This window comes from Streptopelia decaocto (assembly GCF_964273445.1).
Source record: "Streptopelia decaocto genome assembly, chromosome: 2".
Lineage (NCBI taxonomy): Eukaryota > Metazoa > Chordata > Aves > Columbiformes > Columbidae > Streptopelia > Streptopelia decaocto.
The window spans coordinates 73,095,973-73,119,353 of record NC_138655.1 but is presented as its reverse complement, the minus strand read 5'-3'; the positions used below and the strand labels follow the sequence as shown (position 1 = coordinate 73,119,353).

General features: G+C 40.8%; 1 protein-coding gene across 13 annotated transcripts in view; it reads right to left on the bottom strand.

The window, feature by feature from the left end:
• GRB10 (growth factor receptor bound protein 10) overlaps window positions 1-23,381 on the bottom strand; it is a 147,919-nt gene that overhangs the window by 44,707 nt on the left and 79,831 nt on the right. For all 13 annotated transcript variants that reach the window (XM_082047053.1, XM_082047050.1, XM_082047052.1 and 10 more), the window contains 2 exons: window positions 13,692-13,908; window positions 10,374-10,515 (listed from right to left, as the gene is read on the bottom strand). In XM_082047053.1, coding sequence (XP_081903179.1) covers window positions 10,374-10,515; window positions 13,692-13,908 — 359 coding nt within the window. The remainder of the gene's footprint in view (window positions 1-10,373; window positions 10,516-13,691; window positions 13,909-23,381) is intronic.

Sequence of the window (23,381 nt, the reverse complement as noted above, 5' to 3'; positions counted from 1 at the left end):
TGTACAAATGGTTAGAAATATACGTTCTCTATCCCTGGCGCTGAATCTGCTGCTCTCCTGTGCCCCCCACCCCAGCTGATAAGCACTCTGCTCCCCTTGGAATGACAGCCTCCTTCTGCAGACAAAAGATTTAGGATTTGGATTATCTTTTTCATCTGTGCAGTCAAACAAACAAACAAATAATAGTAATAATAATAAAAAACAACACAAAGACAATCCACACAAAAAAAAAAGGAACAAAACAAGCAAACAGTAAAACCAACCAAACAAAAAACCAACCAAGAGCCCCCACAGACTAGGATGCAAATCATGATTGCTAAGTACACTCAAAGATAAACAAAGAGCATAAACAAAACTTCCACCAAATAGCATTTAAAACATTGACTGGATCCACATCCATGAGTAAAACCCAGCCTTGGCACCTCTTGTTAAGCAGACAAAAGAGGAAATTAATCGCAGGTTCTCCAATATATTTAGAACTTTTAAAATGCTACAAGTGGAACAACATTAGCTTCAAACACAGCAAGGACATTTTTAAGCTGGACATCATTTGAATCTGCCTATCAGGAGACCCTCATTTGACTCGGCTATAACACAAGGGGCAAGGCTCAGCCTCACTTGGACGAGCTTTACAAAGCTTTGCCAAGCTATATTTTCAAGCTGTTCCTTAAATCAATTACAAGGTGGATGACAGTATTTCAAGCAATCTTTTCATCTTCTCATATATGCATATTCATATATTCATATATATATATATATATATACATACACACACTTACAAACAACACTATTTTGGAGTCTGAGATAACTCAGTAAACATTTTTAATCTGAAGCACGGCAGGTATTTTTCAATGCTAAAACTGTCCACCTGATACCCATTGTTTAGAATAGACTCAGTTTAGTTTGTTCTACATAACTGAGTACTTGGGGAATGGGAATTGCTGCAAACATCTGTGAAGCTATTTATAAGGTCTGGAAATACTGTAGTTGGCCCGCTTTCAGTGGATTTTAGTAAGCAATAGGGAAAATAAGTGTGACCAGCAACAGTATGACAAGGAAGTTACTTCAGAGTAATTAGCTGCTCTTAATGGCTTTCAGGCAAGGACAAGCTCAAAACTGACTTATGGAAGCCCGAGGGCAAATTGTCTGTAAATTAAATCCTGGTGTTTTACTATCAGTATGCTGTTATTTAACTTAGAATATTCTTTACTGTCATGTTATGCACTTCATTTATTGGGTTTTTTTGGTTGTTGTTGTTGTTTTTAAGCAATATTATTTTATTCAGCAGTGGTTTGTTCCTACTCTCATTAGTTGTTTGGGCAAGGGTAGTGTGGTTTTTAGAAGCGAACCCAAAAAGGCAAGGGGAAGAACACATGCAATGTCACCGTACAGCGAGGCAGCCAGTCTTCCCTGGTGGCTGCAGAGCATGGACATCATTCCCACCATTAGAAGCCGCTTCCTCATGCTCGGGCCCTTTGCAGCTGCTGAGCTGGGTTTAGGGAGCCCAGTGCCTCCTGCCCTGGTGTGGGTGGGGATGATGCTCCCAGGTGTATCTGGATGGGCACTGCCCACCGTGGACACCAGGTATGTGCAGGGTAAGGCAGTTTCCATTAAGAATGTGTATAGCCCATATCTAAATATCCTCAAAAAGCAGAGCAGTTCCTCACTCTGGCCAGACTAGAGATCTAGGCAGATAAAAGGAGTGGCTGGAAAGATCCAGGTGCGTTAAGGTGGCACCTGTTTGGTGAGAAACAAAAACAGCTTTTAAAGGTCTCTCTTGCCCTTACCCCTTTCCCATATGAAAAAAAAAAAAACAACCAAACCTGCAGCACAGTTTTTGCTTTGCTTTTAATTAAATTTCACTTGTAATAAGTCTGCTGAAACAAAGTTGCTTTATCCACAAACCATCCCATGCTCAAGGTGAGATCTCACAACCAAAGTCCTCACTGTTAGTCAATCCATTTTGCTTCTGAGTGCTATTCATTGCCCCTCAGGAGGAAAACTACACACTTATGCTTTGTGCCACAGTGCAGGGATTTCCAACTCTGTTCCTTCCCGAAATGCACCAGAAGAAACCAGCTCCAGTAAGTCTTACATTAGGGCAGCAGGGTCTACCACTGGAGAGAACAAGAAATCCTAATGCCAATGGAGGAATGTGACATGTAGCTTTTCCACATCAGTGATACCTTTCCTTTTACAAGTGCAGATTAAACTCAGTTTTATGTAAGTTTTGTAAGTGATGTTCAGATTACAGCCAGGCTGAAGCAAAAGATTGGAGGTACTTACATTAATTAAACAAAATATCTTTTTAGTACAATAATTCTGCACTCCTATTAGAAAAAAAAAGAATAATAAAATAAGAATTTGATAGCAATAAAGAGACTATCAATCAAGAGAATAGAGAATTGAAACTCATCCCACAATGATTTAATTAACTCAGCAGTATTCTTCTAATGTAAAAACGTTATTAAATTCCAACGACATCCCCTCTGTTTATGGAATGGAACAAAACCATATCTGCAAGCTCTGGAGCAATGCATAAGCATCCCATTACCACACCAACAAACTTGGAAGTTCATTCTTCCCCTATGCGTCCACACACAAACACCGCCTAAGTAAAAACAGGCATTTCAAACAGATTTCCACTTTAACACGGGCACAGTTCACTGTCCAGGTCATTACAGCAAGCCCAAAGAAACCTTTTTCCTGCTGTGAATCAACAGCATCACTCCTGATACTTAAGCAACCACTGTGCTGATGGTTTGGAAATGAACAAAATGCTGGCTTTGCCTTCCATCCCTAGAAGTAGATGCCAGCACACAAGCAAGAAACTGGGTGTCTTCCCAATCCTGCACTACGTAAACCAGGGCATCCACGGGGGATCAGCTGCAGCTCAGCCACAGGTGCCAGCACAGCTCTGCGAGGGCTGCCTGGGCTCATCTCCGAAAGGACCTTGTGGTCAACTCACCCACCAGTTGCTGGCAGCAACGTGGTGCCGCAAGGTCACGTAGGATACGCAGCAGAGGTTCTGACCTATGAGGTGGTGCTTCCTTGCATCTGTCCTACTGGGTGGCAGAGGTCCAAAAAGGTTTCTATCCAAAGTGTCTAAAGTTGACCCAAGCTCACACCTCAATTCCTGACAGCAGGGAGAGCTGAGACAGCATAGCTATTCCCACTATGTTGAGCGACTCCTTAAAGGCTATCAGTATGAAGTTACGACATCTCTGATTCATCTCAACCATTCACTTATGGTATAATTACAGTCACTCAATATAGTTCTGTTGTTTGTTTGTTTGTTTGTTTTTAAATTCCCTACTGCACTGATGTTTACACCCAAACCCACTCCTGCCTGCCTTGCTAGGCACAGAGAGAATCAGCATTTCTCTCAGGTTACATTTTCCCATTTTTTCCCCACACTGTCCCACCTGATAGTTTGTCAGTTCCTAATCAAAGCATAAAACAGCTAAGTTATACTCTCACTGTACCATTAATAAAATATAGCAAGAATAACATTGCGCAACAAAAATATGCAAGGGCATGCGTAACCGAGATGCACACACAAAAATCTAGTGTGAACAGACTAGCTCACAGTTACTGCAGTTTAGACTACAGGCTGCTCAGTATTTACGAAAGGCAGTCCTAAAGGTTAATTGAAATGGTGTTATTACTGCAAAACAGCTTTTTAAAACAACCACAAGCATTACTGTGTGGCTGAACACCTGGTGTGGCTACCAGCAGATGCACAGTAGGGCAGGTTTGGGTCGGGCTGGTCCAGTCCCTCGGAGTGTGCCAGACCACCCTTGGCCGGGCAATGCGTTCCCCGGCACGCTGCCGCCGGTCCCAACCACGCTATGAAATTACAACATCCACTGCCGGAGCATCGCTTATGGATAGGGAGCCAAAACGCTCCCGGGAGTGTGGCCAGATCTGTGTCATTAAAAACAAACAAAAAATCCCAACAAATAACATACTTCCGGGTTTGAGCGTGAGGTGCCCTTAATATTTCCAGTAATTCATGTTGGGACTGTAACTACTACTGTTCTGGCACTACCCAAAAGCACAAATGAAGAGACTCATGTCTTTCTACCACTAAACTTCTTGCTGTAACGTGGAAGGAGAAACGGCAGCTTTGACTTCATGCTGACACCCAAGACCACGTGTGGGGCTCCGGCTGAAAAGCCTGCAGACCCACCGACTGCCCAGCACTGACAGGACTGAGGACTGTCTGTCTTCAGCTTAGCCCAGCAGACTCATTAGTCTTCAGTTATTCGTTACTCTCTTCTGCAGTAATGAGCAAATGAGACTTTCAAAACTACGTGAGCTCACCCACCCTGGTTTCTTCAGGAGTAACAGGACAAGATGTTCGCGTGACACAGGGGACAAGATGACAAGTAATGCAACATCTTTCCTAGACTGTCCATCAAATTTAGCTCATTTAGTGCAGGGAAAATGCTATACCTCCAAACAAGAAAAAGGCACCCAGGAAGCGCAAGGCCTGGTTTCTTGTTTGTTTTTTAATACAGTTAGATCACAGCCCTGCAGCAGAGGCCTGATCTTTCCCAATTTTTCCCAAACACAACAGCAATTTCCATAAAGAAAGGCATCAAACATGCCACAGAGCAATCTATATATTACTTATTTAGTTTAAGCACTATGCTTCAAATAAAGATCTGAGAGAAACAACAGGATATATCATGACAGATACATATAAAACCCCATATTTTAAAGCTGGGCCAAAGGGAGTGCCTGGACCTGGACCTAAAGAATTGTCCAGATTAATCCCACTACAGGATTTGGCCTCTTAAGAGAAAGTAAAGTCCTGTTGATTCAACCTGACGTCAGTATTTATTTTCAAAATGCCTTGTTGCTAAATGTTATTCACCCGCAGGATTAAGTACAAAATATGCTGTCACACGTGTAAAACCTAACTTAGTACAGAAAGTTTTCATTATAAAGAAGTTCATATTTTTATATGGCTTCTCTGTTGGAAATCAACATCCTTGTCTTCAAAAGAGCTTAATAGAAACATTTTACAGGAAGAAAAAAAAAACTAGAAGTGCATTATAGCATGTAATTAAAACAATTAAAACTAAGAAGCCTGTTTACAGGAGTTGCCTTGAAGGATAACTAAATCTGGAAAAAAGAATGGCATTAATTCATACCCATTTGTGAATTTAATTTGCTATAAAAGAGTAAATAATTTTGGTACATCAAACTGCTATTTGGAAGTTTGCCTGGGCTGTATAGAGGGGGGATGTGAGAAATTTGCCCTATTTTTACAGTTGAAAGCTTCATTGACTCACACAAGATACTTTAGCCTAATATCCTGTGGCATTGCAGTGACCTACATGTAATTATTGCATGCTTTTTCCAAAATATTTGTACACAACCAGAAATTATAACCTAACTTACCAACCAGTTCTTAGTTTATACCAGCAACACAAAGACGGACTTCAATTAGCGGTAACCTAGCTGTCTGAAGTTTTTAGCAATCTTTTGGACAAATATTTGGTCTTGGTTTGATGTAACTTTTTGGTTTCCATTTTTCTTAGACAAACATATTTATATTGTTAAGTAAATGATGTTTTAAAAACTTTCAGCTGTCCCTTCTCCCAGCCCACAATCACTGTCCCCCTCAGACACAGGCTGATCCCGTGTTTGTAGGTGCACAGGCATTTTACGAACAAAGATGTGGGGAAAACAGAGAGGAAAAAAATATCAAATGGTCTTGCAGTGCCCCATGGTGCCACCCAAAAAGTGTCTTTTCTGCTCTCACCTTTACCTGCCCTTCCCAGCACGGAAAGTGGGAACACCTACATGCTCACAGAGGTCTGAAGTTTCTCCCAGCTCGCAGCCAGGCTCTGTGGTGACAGACAGACAGGTGGCACTTAGAGGACAAAGGCACACGATGAAGGAGAAAATGCTTGGCATGCACTGATCAGGTAGCTGCTCTCCCACCAGCCTCCTCATGCCCAAGCTCAAGGACAATGCTGCTCTCCACTCAAGAACATAAGAGCTTTTTGGCAGCTACTGCTTGAACACTCATGCTTTCTCCAAACATGAGACATCTGCAATGTCCCACTCACCCCATCAGGAGCTGAAATAGCTATTGGCTCAATAGCACAGCAAGTTGGTACTTTTCACCCAGGTACCCACCGTCTGGTTGACCACGTTACAAAACTTTAGTGGTGCCATTATTTTCAGAACCACATGCCGTTCACTATCAACAGGTTGACATCTAATATTTCTCACTGTAAAATGGCTCAAAACAGGCTGTTTCCACCTGCAGAACTGTAATAAAGGACCGTAGCGCTGAACTCCCAAGGAGCGCATGTCTGTTTAATGCAAGTAATTTCTTAAGCTCTACCACCAGATGTGTTTGGTCACACAACTGTATGAGCCCAGACGCTGCCACTGTGGAGGCTGCTTCAGTGCAGGATAGCCTTCAAAATGTTACCTAAAGGGTCACAGCTATTTCCCATCTAAATCTTTTACTACTAAATTATGGGCTGGTTGAACTTAATGAACTTATGAACTATGAACTCAAAGAAAAAAAAAAAAAGTATGTACAAAATATTTTAATTTAGGCTTTTTTTTTTTCTAAAGCAGAGAAGATTATCCAGAGTCAAATTAAGAAAACCAAAATCTGCAATGATTTCAATAAGCCTAACATTCCAGTTTTACCTCCCAGATTGATATATTGATGCTCCCATTAAATGACTATCCCATTTGCCTACATGTGGTTTTAGTTTTGTGCTGGTACAGAAGACTCGTTATTTCTCCCTGTTCTTGGTCTTCTGGGGAACAGCTGGGGAAGCTCCTGCAGCCATCAGCTTTATAAGCAGCAGAGCTAGAGGTGGCATCCCACTTCTTGCTGTGGTGAAATCAGTACCATTACCCAACGGATCCCAGAAAACATATTTAAAAAAAATACATTATTCGTGACTTGCACTTCTTTGAATAAGACTTCATCATCAGGAGAAAACAAAAAGGAAACTACTCCAAAAATTTAAGAAAGGTTTATTACAGCTGTTTTTCATTGTTTTACCGATTTCACCTTTCTTTGCTGAGCCAAGAAAAAGCACGAAATAAATGCAGAGCAGTGCATAAGCAACATTGCGAACCACTTGTTAAAAATAGCAGTGGCAACTGCATGAAAAAAAATAATTAAAAGGATCAAAAGTATCTCAACAAGAAATATACGTCTTAAGCTCCAACTAAGCAAATAAAGCTTTGCATATGCAAAACAGCAACATCCATTATTTTCATCTGCAAATATAATTCAGGCTTTACGACCTGAAATCTCCTTCACTCAGTCTTTCATTCACATGTGCATCTTTCTCGTATAGGGAACAATACACCAGAAAAGAGTTTTAATTCAGTAGAACTTGGGACAGAAGTGGCATTTCTTTATGCCCAAGGCATGGCAATATGACATAAGATTCTTCTGTGTCTAACACCATCAGATATTTAAATTCCTCTTGCATAACCACTACTAGGTCTTATCATTGCAGAGGTGTATTTTTAAATTATTAAAAAATAAGACTGAGTTGTTCCACGAGGAACAATAATAATGACACTTTGTTTCTTATGAAGTTGTCTCAGACATCCCAGTTTCCCAGTGACCACCCACCGTTCCACAGGATCAGCAAACAAAATATCCACTCCTTTTTGAATTCCCCTAAGACTACTTTAACCTGGGACCCTCTCAGGTCCCCTAGATACGAGCTGTCAAAGGCAACAACATTTCCTCCATGCCACGCGTGTGCCGCGATGCCCTGCGTGATCAGAGCTGCAGCACTGCCAGTGGGAACCACTATTTGCCTATTTACCCACAAATGCTCAAGAGGCATGAAAGGAATTGCTTCTCACTAACACCTCATCTATCCCGTGTAGTCAGAATGGCTCACTCCAATCTCCAATTTTAATACTTGTTTGTAATGTGCAAGCAGAGAACCTTAAACTAAGCATCATTATGTTTAACCTTGGTTTACATTTAACATTGTAGTTATACTTTTTTCTTGAAACATAGCTCATTTTCACTAACTGCCAGCCATTACAATGTGCTGTTGCAGTCCTTTAACTAAACTCATCACTTATTTTGTTAACCAGTAGTTTATATTGTATGTATGGATGCTTATCTAAGCAAAAACATCTTAAAATAATTTACTAAATTCCCAAACTATATATTCTTTTAATGGGATGAAGTTGGAAAGATGTATAATATTTCTTAAGTTACTCATTTTTTATTCAGGATACTTGGCAGACTCTATTGAAGAGAATTAGAACTGAATTAAACACAACTACCATCCTATGAGGAGGCTGAACAGACAGATTGTTATCCAGCAACACTCCACATTTGAAGTATTAAAAATGTTTTCTTCCTTCATGAAGAAACCGAACCTACTCGCTTTTCTTACTTTTGTCTGTCAATACTTTAAAACTAGAGGTTTTTTTTTTTAGTTCTGTTCCTCTACTCCTTTATTAAAGAGAGGAAAATAATTCATTAGAGAGGAAAAGAACACTTTACTATCCTCTCACTTTGAGCCCATGTTGCTCATCTGCCCACGATCAGTCAATAAACAGTGTATCTACATCTACAGAAGAATCCACTATTGTCCAACAGGCTTTACCTCCTCGTCTCACATACTCAAAGGTTTTACCACTGTGATGGATTGTCTTTGATTAAAAACTTCAGCAGCAAGCATACCTAAGCAATATAAATATTTATTTCATTTTAGGCTTTCAAAAGGCTTGTGAAAACATTCCATTTTGAAATTAGGTAGATCAGGGCGGGGGGGGTGGTGGTGTTTGTTTTGTTTTTAAATTATAACGTAAAATTTAGGAAAAAAAATCTCCTTTTATTCTGCTTTTATAGCCATCTTCTTGTGTACATTAGAAGTTTGGGGTTTATATATTTTTATATTTATGTGCTGTTAAACCACTAGTTTCTAAATTCCATTGAAAACTGATGCACAGATCATTTAGGGTTCTTAATGCTTTACAGAGTGATCTTTAGGGTGGCTTGGGTTAATTCTAGGAAAACATAAAGCTAATGGGCAAAGAATCCCTGACCCTGGGGACTATTTGGAAAGGCAAACGTAGGTTCCTCAGCAACTTCAGTTGGTCTGAGACGGGCAGCTGCACTGCTATCCTGTCAGCAAGTGCCAGGAGGCAGAATTACCCCTTGTTTTGCCTCCCTGGAATCAGATTAGCACTCCCTTGGCAAAACAGCCTCTCTGCTTCGCCAGTACCCAGGCCTCTGATGAGGTTCTGCTGAATTCCCAAGGGGAGGACTCAATTTTTTTTCCTAGGGCATGATCTGGTTATCTGTCTTGTACGTATAGGAAACACATTAAAACCAATGAGGATGCACTGTCTTTCAAGAAAGCAGACTGTTTTCATGGTGATGTAAAGCAGTACAGAAGATACGAGGGTGTGTACATTAGGGTCTACTGCTTGTAGCTGAACTGTCCACCCAAACCCTTTTATCACTCAGAACAGACGCAGGAGCTACTTACAAACTGAGCAGTGATACAGAACATCATCACACTTGTGGGTGCCCAAGCACAGAACTGTCCTAAGCCAACAGTCAGTAAGAGCAACCCGTCTCTTCTTCCCCAAATAAGCCAGTACAGTTTACAAACTAAAGACTTTTGAGCCCAGCTTTACTCTTTAAACGTGCTCAACGTTCAATACAAAACAAGATGATTATTTCTCAGAGTGTAGAGTAGGACAGAGAAGAAAAACTGTCTGCAGTGTCATTGAGGTTATTGCTCTGGACCATGTGGGAGCTCGGTCTGTGCTAGCTTCACCAGCAAGAACCCAGAGAGCCACTCTACCAGCCTCCCGTGGGACAGTTCTCCCCTTAAGTCCCATTACAAGGAGCTGTGTCTAGTTACATGCTCTAAGAACATGATTTTGCTTTTTGAGCAGCCTCATGAAAAAGAGCAAAATAAAGCAGCACTATATCCTTAAAGAAAACAACCGTTCAGTGTCTTTGTGACATCTAGAATATGCAGTATAACATGCACAGATCCTCCTCCAACTCCAAGCTAATTAACTTGACTTCTGAATTAGTAAGTAATTACCTTGGATAACAAAATCTAAAAGATATTAAGCATTACTGCTTCACTCACAATATGCACATACCTGAAAGAGACTTGCTTAACTTTTACACTTCATTCTTACAAATCTTTTAAATAAGGTCTGAAATCTGTTTAAAGACACTCTCTCGGCCAGTGCTGCCCTACTCACACAACGCCTACAAGTGTACCTAGTTACCTGGAAACTTTCTTTCTGCCTCCAAAATGAAATAGTCCACTGCAGGTTTGAACTCAAACGGATGACCCAAAGCTTCGTCCCATACTCACATGCTTACTAGCAGGCTGACTCTGAGGTAAAGATCCTGGGGCCAGCACTGGAGAGCTTGCGGGGCTACAGAGTTCTGGGAAGGGATTTGGGATGGCCGGCAAAGACGATGTTCTGAATTGCTGTTCCTCTTCTTGAAGGCGCCTATAAACACAGAAGCACTAAGCATTAAGAGGAGCAAAGCGGCATAGCTAGACCTGCATCTCCCGCCACATCGTTTATGATAATGATCCTAATGAAAAGGCATCAAACCCTTTTTGTTTTTCTAAGCAACTCCTATACCGTTACTGTGACTGCAAGCACAAAGTAGGTAATTGCATATGAAAAATGACTTGTCAGGCATCTATGCCTGTTTTGTTGCTTATAACTTGATTACTTGGGTGAGGTAACTGCGTACGTAAAATAAACAGAAATACCCGTCTGTACTCACTGTTATAAGCACTAGTCTAAAGCTTAAGCTCTGTGTGCCAGAAAGTCAGTTAAGTGCTTCCAAACCAATGTGAAAGACAACTGCAGTCACTTGGGGCCAAATTCCATGTGGATCTGCAAATAAAGGCGTACCCCTTTGAAGTCTCTAAGCTGAAACTGAAACCAATATTGTCACTTCATCAGAATACCAGATTCCATCTCCAAGTAACTTGTCATTTCCTGGAGAAATCGAAATGCAAAGACTCAGCTTGAGCAATAAACTGTGATCAAACCATCCCATCTTATGCTAATTGTATGGTTACTATTCAGACAAGTTTGCACCTCCTGAGATATGCCTCATGAGTCTATGTAGGACCAACAGAGCTTCAAGTTCCAGTTTATATGATACACCTGTACTGCCACACCAATAAAAGGAAAACTAAGGCCTACCAGTTGCCACAGAAAAGCTTGAAAAGATACAAGACCCTACAGATTGCTTGAGGTTTCCCCACTGCTAGGGAATCACTGCTGAAGATGCACTGGGTGACTCTGCAGCAGGCTGGCCTGCAACACCTTTGCAGAAGGCACCATCTAGCGGCAATCCTTAAAGTTTCCAGAGAAAAATCAACTAACTCCTGGATTTGAAAGGCAAATCATTAAAAACCTCAATTTGCTTTCACTTTTTCCCATGTCTTTAGCAAGAAGAGCCTTCTTAACAGACCTGCCAGGGAAACAACTGCTGGGTTTGCCTCTGGCAACACATCCCACTCCGGGCACACTCACTGTCTCTGCCTGTCCCAGAACCCAGGGGCTGATAAATCAGCCACTGGGAAATCTGCTCCACTAGTGACTCTATCCTTCAATTTACTTGCCTTGGCATTCCATGAATGAGCCTTACAGATTTGGGTTATGCTATGAATGCAAGGTTCCGACCATAACTATGAGCCAAGCAAACAACTACTTTTGACATACTTGATTTTTTTTTGTGCCACCCGTGCATGCACTTCCCTACAGCACAGGGAAAAGGACAGTGCAAGGTTTCTTTAGCCCAGCAGACTTACCATCTCAGCAGCTGTGTAATAGTGCCCTCCACTGCAAGTTTTTGACTGACCTCCATTGTAAGAAGTGGAACTACAGACTCAGCACAATGAGAAAGGTGTGATTTTCTCAAAATGAGCATTCACTGTGCTGCGCTCTGCTCTGCCTGTACTGCCGCAGTGCATCGTTTACTCTCATGAATGATACACATATAAACCCGCGTTCTTAAGAAAATTGCGACAGTCACCCATCCTGTTCTGGCTGAAAAAAAGACGCCACCATCCCCCTCTATGGGGAAGGAGGTATAGATAACCCTGAATAAAAGTTTCACCATTATTTTCTTCAATGATAAACACACAATGTTCTTGTGCGTATGGAAGTACAGAGTTCAAAAAGGCAGAGTGTTCTCAGAAAAGAATTGCTAAGTCTTGAAATGCCAAAAATAGTTGAAATGAAGTGTTTTGATTAAGATATTTACAAAACATTGACAGTTATAATACTCTAGAGAGTACATTTTCTAGTACAGCCCTATTTAAGGTTAAATATGCAATACTTGTAAAAATGATTGCATCATTAGCTGACTTGGTTGTATTGCGGTTACTGCATACTACCCATTCATATAGAAAACCTGTCTTAAGAATACCATTCCTATAGGAGATACATCAACATAAAGAATTAGGAACAATCCTTTCCACATCTGGGATTTTTCTTGTACTATTATTATTATTGCTTACTTCTTTTGCAGAAGACACTGTTAACTCTAAATCTCTGATTTCAGCAATTTACCTAATCATGCCAACTGGAGCTCCCTTCCTCACACTGGCTGAAGACAAGATTCTAAGAACCTCAGCATCACCAACAGACTCTCCCATCACCACCAACAGTATTGCACTTGATCCTTGAATTCAAGCCCCCATCCTGACAACTGGGAGACAATTTAAACCGTTCATTTTTTTTGTAATGATGCACATAATGCACTCAAGTGAAAGAGCTGAAAGTGCTGTAGGAAGAACAGTTACACAACTTTGATGTGCTCTATTTTGTTTGCATTGGACCCTTAAGGAAACCTCTACAAAGAGGAGTATTTTTTGTATATCAAAACTAGCTGAATGCACCCTCATCTATCTACATGATCTCTTACGTTTTATAAAACCAAGAAGCTGTCAGTAAGCATCATACCTGAGAAAATAGTTCTTAACAGTTTGGAAATAAATCCAAATACGGGCATCATTTCTGTATATTGCTACCAATGACAAGCTTCTACACATGTGTGCTACTACAGGTACATCAAACATTGATTTAAAGAAGGTTGAGAATGTGACATTTTTGCGTTTTATAAAATACATGGAAAACTCATGTCCTTCACCTACCTGCTACATCTTTTTTTCCTTTGCAAAAGTCACATAATCACAGAATGTTAGGGATTAGAAGTGACCTTGAAAGATCATCTAGTCCCTGTCCTTTTTGAACTGAGGGGCCCAGAACTGGACAAAATATGCCCGATGTGGTCTCACCAGGGCAGAGTAGAGGGGCAGGAGAACCTCTCTCGACCTACTAAACCCCCCTCTTCTAATACACCCCAGGATGCCATTGGCCTTCCTGGCCACAAGGGCACAGTGCTGGCTCATGGTCATCCTGCTGTCCACCAGGACCCCCAGGTCCCTTTCCCCTACACTGCTCTTTAACAGGTCATTCCCCAACTTATACTGGTACCTGGGGTTGTTCCTGCCCAGATGCAAGACTCTACACTTGTCCTTCCAGTTTAACATTACGAGGCTCCCACAGAAGCCCACCTCCTATTTTAAAACACAGGTCTTTCGAAACCAGCTCAAGCCAACTTTTTGACAAAAAGGAGGCAAGTTCCTTGCTCCTACCTGACTGCCATGATGCGCACAGGCTGAGACCGCTGCACCTTCTGCCTGGGGGACAGCGGCTGTAGCGCGCCGGGTCCCGAGGAGCCCAGCTGGCTGCGGCTGAGCTGGCCGTTCTGGAGGAGCGGAGTGGATTCCGACTGCATGCTGCACGCAGAGTATAAACTTTCAAATGAGGAATTCATGTCGTTTACCAAAGCTTCCAGGTCCACATCGTCATCTGCAAGACAAAATAAAGGCAGTGTGACACATCTGGAAGTCACAGATACAAGAAGTCTGGAAAGACCAAAGACTAAGTTTCTGTGAAGTCATCAAGTAATTTTAGAATTATATTTTTCTGGTGCAAATTTTTATTGCAGAGGACATTTATTTTAGAGCAGAAAAATGCAGCTAGTAACAGTCAGTGATGGACATTTATTTTGTCATCCTTGGTGAAAAGCGACTGATAAAGAGAATTAAATATTTCTACTATAGTATTTACTATATATTCATAAATAAAATTTGGTGGGATTTTTAATAATGTCAGTGCTAATGTGAAGCACCACTTCACTTATTGATGAACTGACATATATTCCAAAAGTATATCACTTACAAATACCTTAGTTCTGCTTGTCAATCACTTACAAATACCTTAGTTCTGCTTGTCAGTGTATCAAGTTTGATTATCAAACACTTTGCAAGATCCAATAATTTAGAAGGAAAAATAAAAACAACCAACAAACCCACACAACACAAAAAACAAAACCAAACCACAAAAACAAACAAACAAAAAACCAATCAACCAACCAAAATGGTAGTGTTACAGAAGTCAACAGGCAGAAGACACACTCTGCTGTACACATTGGAAAGCAATCATTACAGTTTGATAAAAATCCTGTCTGTATTTCTGTTTGTTTTTGTGATACGGTAGTTTGAAGGGCAACGCAAGCTTTTAACTCTCACTCTAAGGAGATCTGTATCCTTGCTCTTGAAATGCGTTAGAGAAACCCCTACCTTAAAGAGCTCCAAGTACATTAACCAGGAATGTGGTGTGGGTGTTTGGAGAAACATCAGTCCCAAAAAAAAGTGCAGGAACCTTTCTATATACGCCACCTTACCTTGCAGTAAATAAGTTGTACATACTCGTTCCTCCTTAACAATCATAATTACTCAGCAAGACAACAAAACTCTGGGAGCCCTTTGCACTAACCACTCTCTGAACTCCTGTTGCAGAGCACTGTAATTATTCCCTCACCACAAGTTACATCACTCCCTATCAGGAGTTCAGCGGGCTGACGAACACACACATTGCTATCTGCTTCTGGTTACTGCACAGCCACTGCCTGAACAGCTACTTCAGACCAAGCACAACTTTGTGCATCCAAAATGTGCCCTTATTTTCCAGCTGTATCAATGGGCCTCAAAAAAAATACCATTACCATCTGAAAACCTTGTATCACACCAAATTCCTCATTACATGGATAGAAAGTAGAGCCAGGCAATGAAGCTAGCAGGCATTTACACAGTGCTATTGCTTTTCACCCCAAATAGCTTCTGATACCCATTCTTTTGCTATGTTTTCTAGGTAAATGATCCACCAGGAGCAGCTATTCAGCTTGTGACCAGTTACAGTACTTTCTTTGAGATGCCATGAATGATTTTGTACCAATATCACCTTTCGTGAGAATATAATCTGAAACAGCACCACTCAATTTCTGCCCACCACCACCAAGCCTCAGTAACCATAACGGGATCTGAACACGGCATTTACAAAGCAATTGTTTTGGATGCCGACACCACCAGTTCTCAGTGTTGGATGAACCAAAGATCTGCTGAGAATTAAACGAGTGCTGGTCATGCACCTACGTCTGAGCTCTAATTGATGAACTGATATACTACATTCCTCACTGAAAGTCAGTAGGTCCTTTACTAAAGTAAAAGCCACTTAGCCTTCACTGAAATGCACTTACAGGATTTCTAGGTTTGAACATGTGTTTAAAACCAAACAAAAACCATCAAGCCACAAATGAGTTTCTTCATTTCATTTCCTTATGGTTATTTCCTGTAGTCTCTGTAGCTAACAGCTATTAACACTGCTCTACTAAAACTCACCCTTACTGGGCAACACCATCTTCCTTTGTCTGTCAGCTAGTGCACGCATTTTCAATAATCTAGACTTTGCTTTCCTTGGACAAAGTCTACAATAATTTCCCTGCTATTTTTAGAAATCGCAAGACAAGTTGCAATTTAAGTTTCATTCCATCCTCCAGATTCTTATCCTATTTGGAGAGGACATATCGAAAACACTTCTTGAGCAATCACAAGGGAACCACAGGAGTAGGAATATAAAGACATAGAGGCTGAATTACAAGGCTTTTAAATTTTATCTTTCATCTCAAGTATCAGAAGATCGAGCCGTAGGGTGTCAGATGGCTGTCAAGTCAAAGCTTAGGGGTTGGAAGAAGGAGACATAGAAGACAGAGTCAGGGAGTAAATTACAGCAACTAACAGCAGTTGTTTAGCAGGGTAAAAAGCACAAAGAGCAGACAGACAAGACATACATTCTATGGAAGTCTGTACGGCTTGGTCCCCAAGGGTACTAATTTATTAACAACTTAGACAAAGCTACTAGCATGCAAGATCATTACATTTTCAGATGATTGCAACATGAGATAAATGATTAAGAATCAGCTAAAGCTATACCTGAATAATCAAGTAGGCACAAAGGTGTGATATGAAATCTAATATGCATAAAATTAGGTACTTCATGGAAAATACTAAGCAAACCAAGTACATAGTTTAAAGCATTGAATTACCATTAGCAGGTTTTTAAGCATATCAGTTACACACCTAAATTTGATTTTCAACAGGACGGGCACTGACAAGGTGCATACAGAGTTTTCCTAATAACATGTTGCACTGAAGCCCAGAATCTGGTTTCACTCCTCTGTCAGCTCCTCTTCTCCACGGGTGCAGCACTGCTAAAAACAGCCCTCAGTCTTGCTATGAAACTTTTGCAGGAGCGCAGATCCTTAAGCTTTTTGAGGACAAAGGCTTCAATCTTGGATTTCATACAATTTCATCTCTACACAACAGCATTTACTATTAAATACCATTATGATTTGTAAAGATTTCAATATGCTGCAATAGGAAACCTCGCTGCTGTAGCCTACCTGGGAAGCGCCAGCAGATGTCTCAGCCTGCCAAGTAATCCAGTGTGTTACTTGGGATGGCTCTCTACAGAGCTTAACTAAATGAAAATCAAGTAAGCCATCCATGGGATTTATAAGCCAATTCAACCATTTGCAGCTATACTATTCAAAAGGATATTTCATATACAGTGCAATTCTTCCAAGTATCTTCTTCTAATAAGAAGTGAGATCTGGCCTCTATCAATATCATCCTACATGAAAAAAAAAAAAAAACAAACCTGACAAAACTGATTTTGAGGAGGCTTACTATGTAACAGTAACATTTGCAGATCTGGCTTTGAGCCAGTATGGCATCATATTGGTCCTCTCAGTATGCACACACAAATTTTGCAGCTGACATGGGAGAGAATCACCTTTGCAGGTTCTAGCAGGCAGAACTGCAGGTAACAGAGGAGCCTCCAGTTTTCCAGCTATCTTGCAGACATGTGCTTCCAGGGATACTAAAGGCTATTTTCTTTCATCTTCACTGAATCCTGCCGTAAGATCAAGGAGTATAAAAGTGGATATTCCAGGTCTGTTTTTTTCTCTCTCAACTGAACGGCATAGAGGCTAGCTTATCACTTCCATGCACAAGCATGCAAGCAGCCTTTTGCTTTTGAAAGTAATTTTTAAAGGGAAACACTGGCAAAACCTAGCACTGATATAATTCTGGTGGCGGACAGGGTACTGGCAGTTTTCTAGATTTCTGATACAATAAGAAAATACTTGGTACGTCTGCAAGCAATGTTCCTTAAACTAGAACCAAAGTGCGCACACTGACAGCTGTCTGAACTTCATTTTGCTCCTTTGCCCACAACTTGTTAAACTTTGGCTTCGTTCACAAACCAGCTCCACTGGATGTTGCAAGTAATATTTTTGGTAAATCAAGATTTCAACTACAAGAAAAAAATTAAAGTTCAATTCAAGGAAAGAAAACTTTGTTATAAAAGCCCTATTGAGCTAGTGAGCTAACCTATCATGTTCCACAAAAACAAAAGCACTTTGAATATCATTTGAATGTTTTCGAGCATACCATAGGAGGGATGATAACCCCTCAATGAGCCCTGAACAAACTTTAATCTGTGTCTAAACATGTCCCACCCACTTGTCTGCTTCTAGCCCTTCTCTATCTCCTTGATCCTAATTTATTTACTAATTTTGGTGTTTGTTGGCTTAGATGTGTCAAGCTCAGCAAACAGGACTAAGCAGGATCTCACTTATTCTGAAGTGACGTAAAGCTGAAATGAGCCCTGCTCAGCTCCACCTGCGCCAACCTCCTGAAGAAAGCAGGTATTCCCACTGCTGTCAAGGGGCTCAGTGCACTGTTTATTGAAAACAAAAAAAAAGCTGAACACAGAAAGAATCCTGGACTATAGACCAGGATGAATTTTGTGTCTCCAAATGGCAGCCCTGCAAACGCCCTTCCCTTTTACACATGATCTGCAGTCCACAGTGTATACTATGAAAAACATTACAAGACTTAATTGAGCTGTGATTTAAGAGGATTTTACTGCATACATATAAAAATAATTTTCTTCTTGTTTGCTCATTTCAGAATTTAATTATCCAGCATTGTCTCAAATCAGTTCACAGAGAAGACTGATGTGAGTGCTATTAGGAATTCAGCAGATTTATAAAAAGGCTATACCACTTTTCACCACAGAACTAAGTCTGATACTAAATGAAGCATAACAGCACATATATAAACAAGTGTTTGATATTACAGTAAGGCAGCTGCTAATTGATCGCCTGTTACTATTTGACAGCCTAACACCGGCAGTTAGTCCCCCAAAACGAGTTTCAGTGCAGCATGTTCAAGATTCAGCTTGACAAAGCAAAGAAGCTAAGATATAACTAATGTAAGATTTCACTCAAGTTTAGCCCTGCCCACATTAATTAATCCTCAAACAGACAGATGGAAACAGCGATAGAAAAGGCACGTACAGTTGCATATGCCCCAGCACCTGGCATTGATGATGCAGTGAAACACTACAGAAATTATACGTAATACAGGGTAAATACATTTACATTAAAGTGAACAGAAAGACTTAACCAGAACTTAAAAGTGGAAAAAAGACATAGAAAAATACTTGTGGTATCTACCTCAACATCCTGTGCCAAATCTAAAACTACACATAAGTTATTCTGATTCATTTTGGTGATGCAAGTATGTTTTTCAAGGCTTTTGGTATTGTGGCAATCTCATGTTTTATCACAAAAAATGCAGGTAATGTATTCAGAACTGTAGTAATCTAACTCCTTTTACAAGATAATCCCTTATTAAGGGGTGTTTCAGCTTCCACTGATGCCATTCTTGTATACTCAAAACAGTTACTACAGCCCCCCTATGGATGCATCCATTTAGCACTTGGCAGCTTCCACACCTCTGAGAGACACATGCAACAGAAGGTGGATGATAATAAGCAGATTTCTTACAATTTTTTAAAAACCCCACAGTGACCTCTACAGTGATGCTGCAGCTGAATGACACCCACTGGTTCCTAATACCAACCACAACTCTCTCCTACTTTATTAAAAACTACATATAGATAGGAGTTCTGCACAAAAAAAAAAACCCAAAAAGACAACATGAAAACCATTTGCAAATCCTATCCTTTCACATTATTCTCCAGGTCTTCTACCAGAACCAATTATGAAAACACCAACATTGCCTCCATTGTACATCAGAAAATTAGATTTTTGTTCATTTCAAGTGAGCGCAGAAGACACAAACCAAACTTTGTATCCTAGAGACATCACCCACTCCAGAGTGGTCATAGTCTGAATTAAAAATGACAAGCCTGAACCCCAAAACTCCAGAACTCTGTGTTGCCTGTAAGTCCCCTTATGGGACTCCGCACTAAGAAGTCCTTTCCATTATTACTTTCTCACATTCACCAGCTTAAATAAAATATACTGTAACTATGGCACCTGGCCTACAAAATGACGCATCAGTACATATGCAGCTTCTAAAATGGTAAATGGACAATGCCATGGAAAGAAAAGCAAGAAGCAGAGATGTTGGTCGGTAAAAGAGCATGAAACTGATATAGGTATTTATGGTTTTTGAGCGCACTGAACACCACATAGAGAAGTCAACAGCAAACTTGTAACTGCTCCAGTATTCTCCAGGTAATTTTTAAATTCCACACACATCTATTCCTATTTCTGCCAGTAAGGCTGGGATAGCTAACACCAAATGAATGTACATTACTTACAGGTGCTAGAGAGAATTCACTTTATAAGCACCTCTTTACTAAAGGTTCATGGTTGGACTCCAGAAACGTTCTTAAAACACACCCGATAGATTTCTTGAAATAGAAGACAAACTAAACTGAACAAAATTAATGTTGCTAGGTAACAACTATAGGAATAAGCTACATATGAAAACTGTTAGTCAAAAAAAAAAAAAAAAAAATCAAAGCATTAACATGTAATGGGAGCAACTGGTTATAGGTGCCTGTCAGGAGGAAGGAATGAAGTTGTACCTTTGGATGAGTCCTTACCACATAAAACAAGTTTCAGGAATTCTGATGAAAAAAATTGATGTTTGAAAAATGGAAAATACAGCTCTTGTCTAGTTCACACATCTAAGGCTTGACATCATAAAGAGTAAAGATGATGAAAGCTAGGCATTTGCAGGGACAGACGGGGGGTAAGGAGGGTTTGTTTGTTTAATTCCAGACACAAACTAAGGTAAAGCATGTCTCTGATGAAGATTTTTAATGGTTTTGCCCCTTGATGAAGCTGCAGTTATTCACAGACAACATTCAGAGGCACCTCCCAGCATGCCTGTTCCCATTTCTAACCCAAGAACCACAGAGCCATGTTGGTGTTCTTGTGGAACGGATGGACATTTGTGACCTTGACAGACAATTGCTATAGGTGGGTATCACCACTACCACCAATGAGCCCTTGCTTGACTCTAAGGCACATTCAGGTATTGAAGCACTAATGGTGTTGCTATGAGAGATGGGTTTGAAACCCAAGGAAAACATCTAAAACATGTAGAATGCTGATTATGCATATACATACCAGCTTTATTACAACTATAAGAATAAGGTAAAATACATAAGTTATACCCAGTCCCCTTTCCAGACCTCCATACCCCATTTAGAAAACACAGAGCTGGGATTCTATCTTCCTGCTTCCTGATACCCATTTTCTAGTAGAAAACTTGCAGTGCTAAAAAAAAAAAAAAAAAAGTGCTTCAAAAACAGGAAAAAAGGATACATTCTTGAAAGAAACAATCAGGTGAAAGTTTGAACCCAAAGCCAAAGAGAATCACAGAGTAGTTAGAAGGGACCCCTGGAAATCATCTAGTCCAACTCCCTGGCTAAAGCAGGTACTAGAGCAGGTCGCACAGGAACGTGTCCAGGCGGGTTTTGAATGTCTCCAGAGAAGGAGACTCCATAACCTCCCTGGGCAGCCTGTTCCAGTGTTCTGCCACCCTTAAAATAAAGAAATTTCTCCTCCTCTTTTTCTGATGGAACTTTTTGTGTTTCAGTTTGTGCCCCTTGCCCCTTATCCTGTCACTGGGCACCACTTGAAAAGAGTCTGGTCCATCCGTCTTGACACCCACCCTTAATATATTGATAAGCATTGGTAAGATCCCCTCTCAGCCTTCTCTTCTAAAGGCTGAACAGACCCAGTTCTCTCTTTTAGGAAAGAAGCTCCAGACTCCTACTCATCTTTGTAGCCCTCTGCTGGACTCGCTCCAGTAATCCCTTGTCCTTCTTAAACTGGGGAGCCCAGAACTGGACACAGTACTCCAGATGCGGCTTCAGCAGGGCAGAGGGGGCCGATAACCTGCCCCAGCCTGCTGGTCACACTCTTCTTAATGCACCCCAGGATACAGCTGGTCTTCTTGCCCACAAGCGCACATTTCTGGCTCATGGTTCACTTCTTGTCCAACAAGACTCCCAGGTCTTTCTCCGCAGAGCTGCTTTCCAGCAGGCCAGCCCCTAAACTGTGCTGTCATACAGGGTTATTCCTCCCCAGGGACAGGACCCTACACTTGCTTTTGTTGAATTTCATTAGGACACCAGCTGATCCCATGTGACTGCACAGACAGTGGGGCTGACCAGCTCTTGTTCTATCCCACATCCTTGTCCAGCCATCACTTAACGGTGGAGTTCCTGATAACAGCAATTACCAGCAACTGCCGGCCTTTCAAGTCCTTCTTTGCAGTCCAACACTTGCAGAACCACTGCTGTATAGCAAATACTGAGTAAACACATCACTCAAAGCAGAATCTGAGGTTAAGTAGACCTCTGGGAAATTGTAATTTCTGAACTGATTACAAAATCCAGTCAGAAGACTCATTTTCAAGAAACTGGTAACATCTGCAGTTTTCTATGAAAATTAGGCTCAGTGGTTTCCCAGTACCATTTTCTAGTGTCACCTAATTTTTGTTTGTTAGTTTAAGGAAAAGACTGAGAAAGATGTTAATCAGAAAGCATTTGTTTGGTTTGGTTTATCACGACAGAAGAAAACCCAAAACAACCTCAGTTACCCAGAGGATAGAAAATAGCATTAACTGAGGAGAGAGGCAGTGCCACAGAGGGCAGAATGGGGTATTGCTCCAAGGCCAAACCTGAGGTCGGAGTAGACTAATCCTCAAAAAACACCCTGAGAAGGATGTAGTGGTTGCATCAGTGAAGGATGCCATATGCCACAGGCCAGATTGATTTTCCTGACCCAAAAGGAGATATGAACAGAGGGGAATCTAAAGCTTCAGTCATAGTTGTGCAAGGAATAGTCATGCACATATAGGCTTATTGTGGCCCTTTCTTTACTCAGGGACAAATAGGAAAAGAGAGTCAGCGTGAGTGAATGCATGAAACACAGATGGACTGACTTATTCAGGGATTCTCTATTCAAGTCTTATCTTCCTTGTAAGGTTAATTGGATGCCTCAGCCTTGGTTCCTCACCTCTATAGCAAAACCATGAAAGAGAGTTCTGGCAACATACCCCAAAGCAATACTTTTACCAAATAAAGTTGGACCAGATGATCCTTGAGGTCCCTACCAACCTGGTATTCTATGATTACAGAAAGATTGTCGCTCATCCTTCAAGAGGACATGGTCTTGGTAACACCTGGGCAGCAGAACAGCTCTTAGCCTGTGTATCCCACATAAAACCAAAGAGATAAAAGCCACTTTAGCTTTCCAGATAACAGGGCAAACCATGCTGACCTACTGAGCCATAAAGGTATTTCCAAGTCGTAACTTAGGAAGCACAATGTTGGATGGAAATTGATAGATGAAATGAAATACTGTCTACTGGCCACATGGTAAATGCTTGGCAGACTGCATCTTATATTAGACAGTCATATATATGTGTGAATGGCTTCAAGAGGATAACCTGTATTAGTGAGAGCTGCAATTTGACATAGCAAAGGTCAGGTTTACTTGCTTATTTATTAAGATTACATACTTTTACATTAGGGGAACTGAATAAAAAGCTTTAAAATACTGTGTGTTTTCCTTATGCTTGCATGAATGAAAATTACTATTTTTT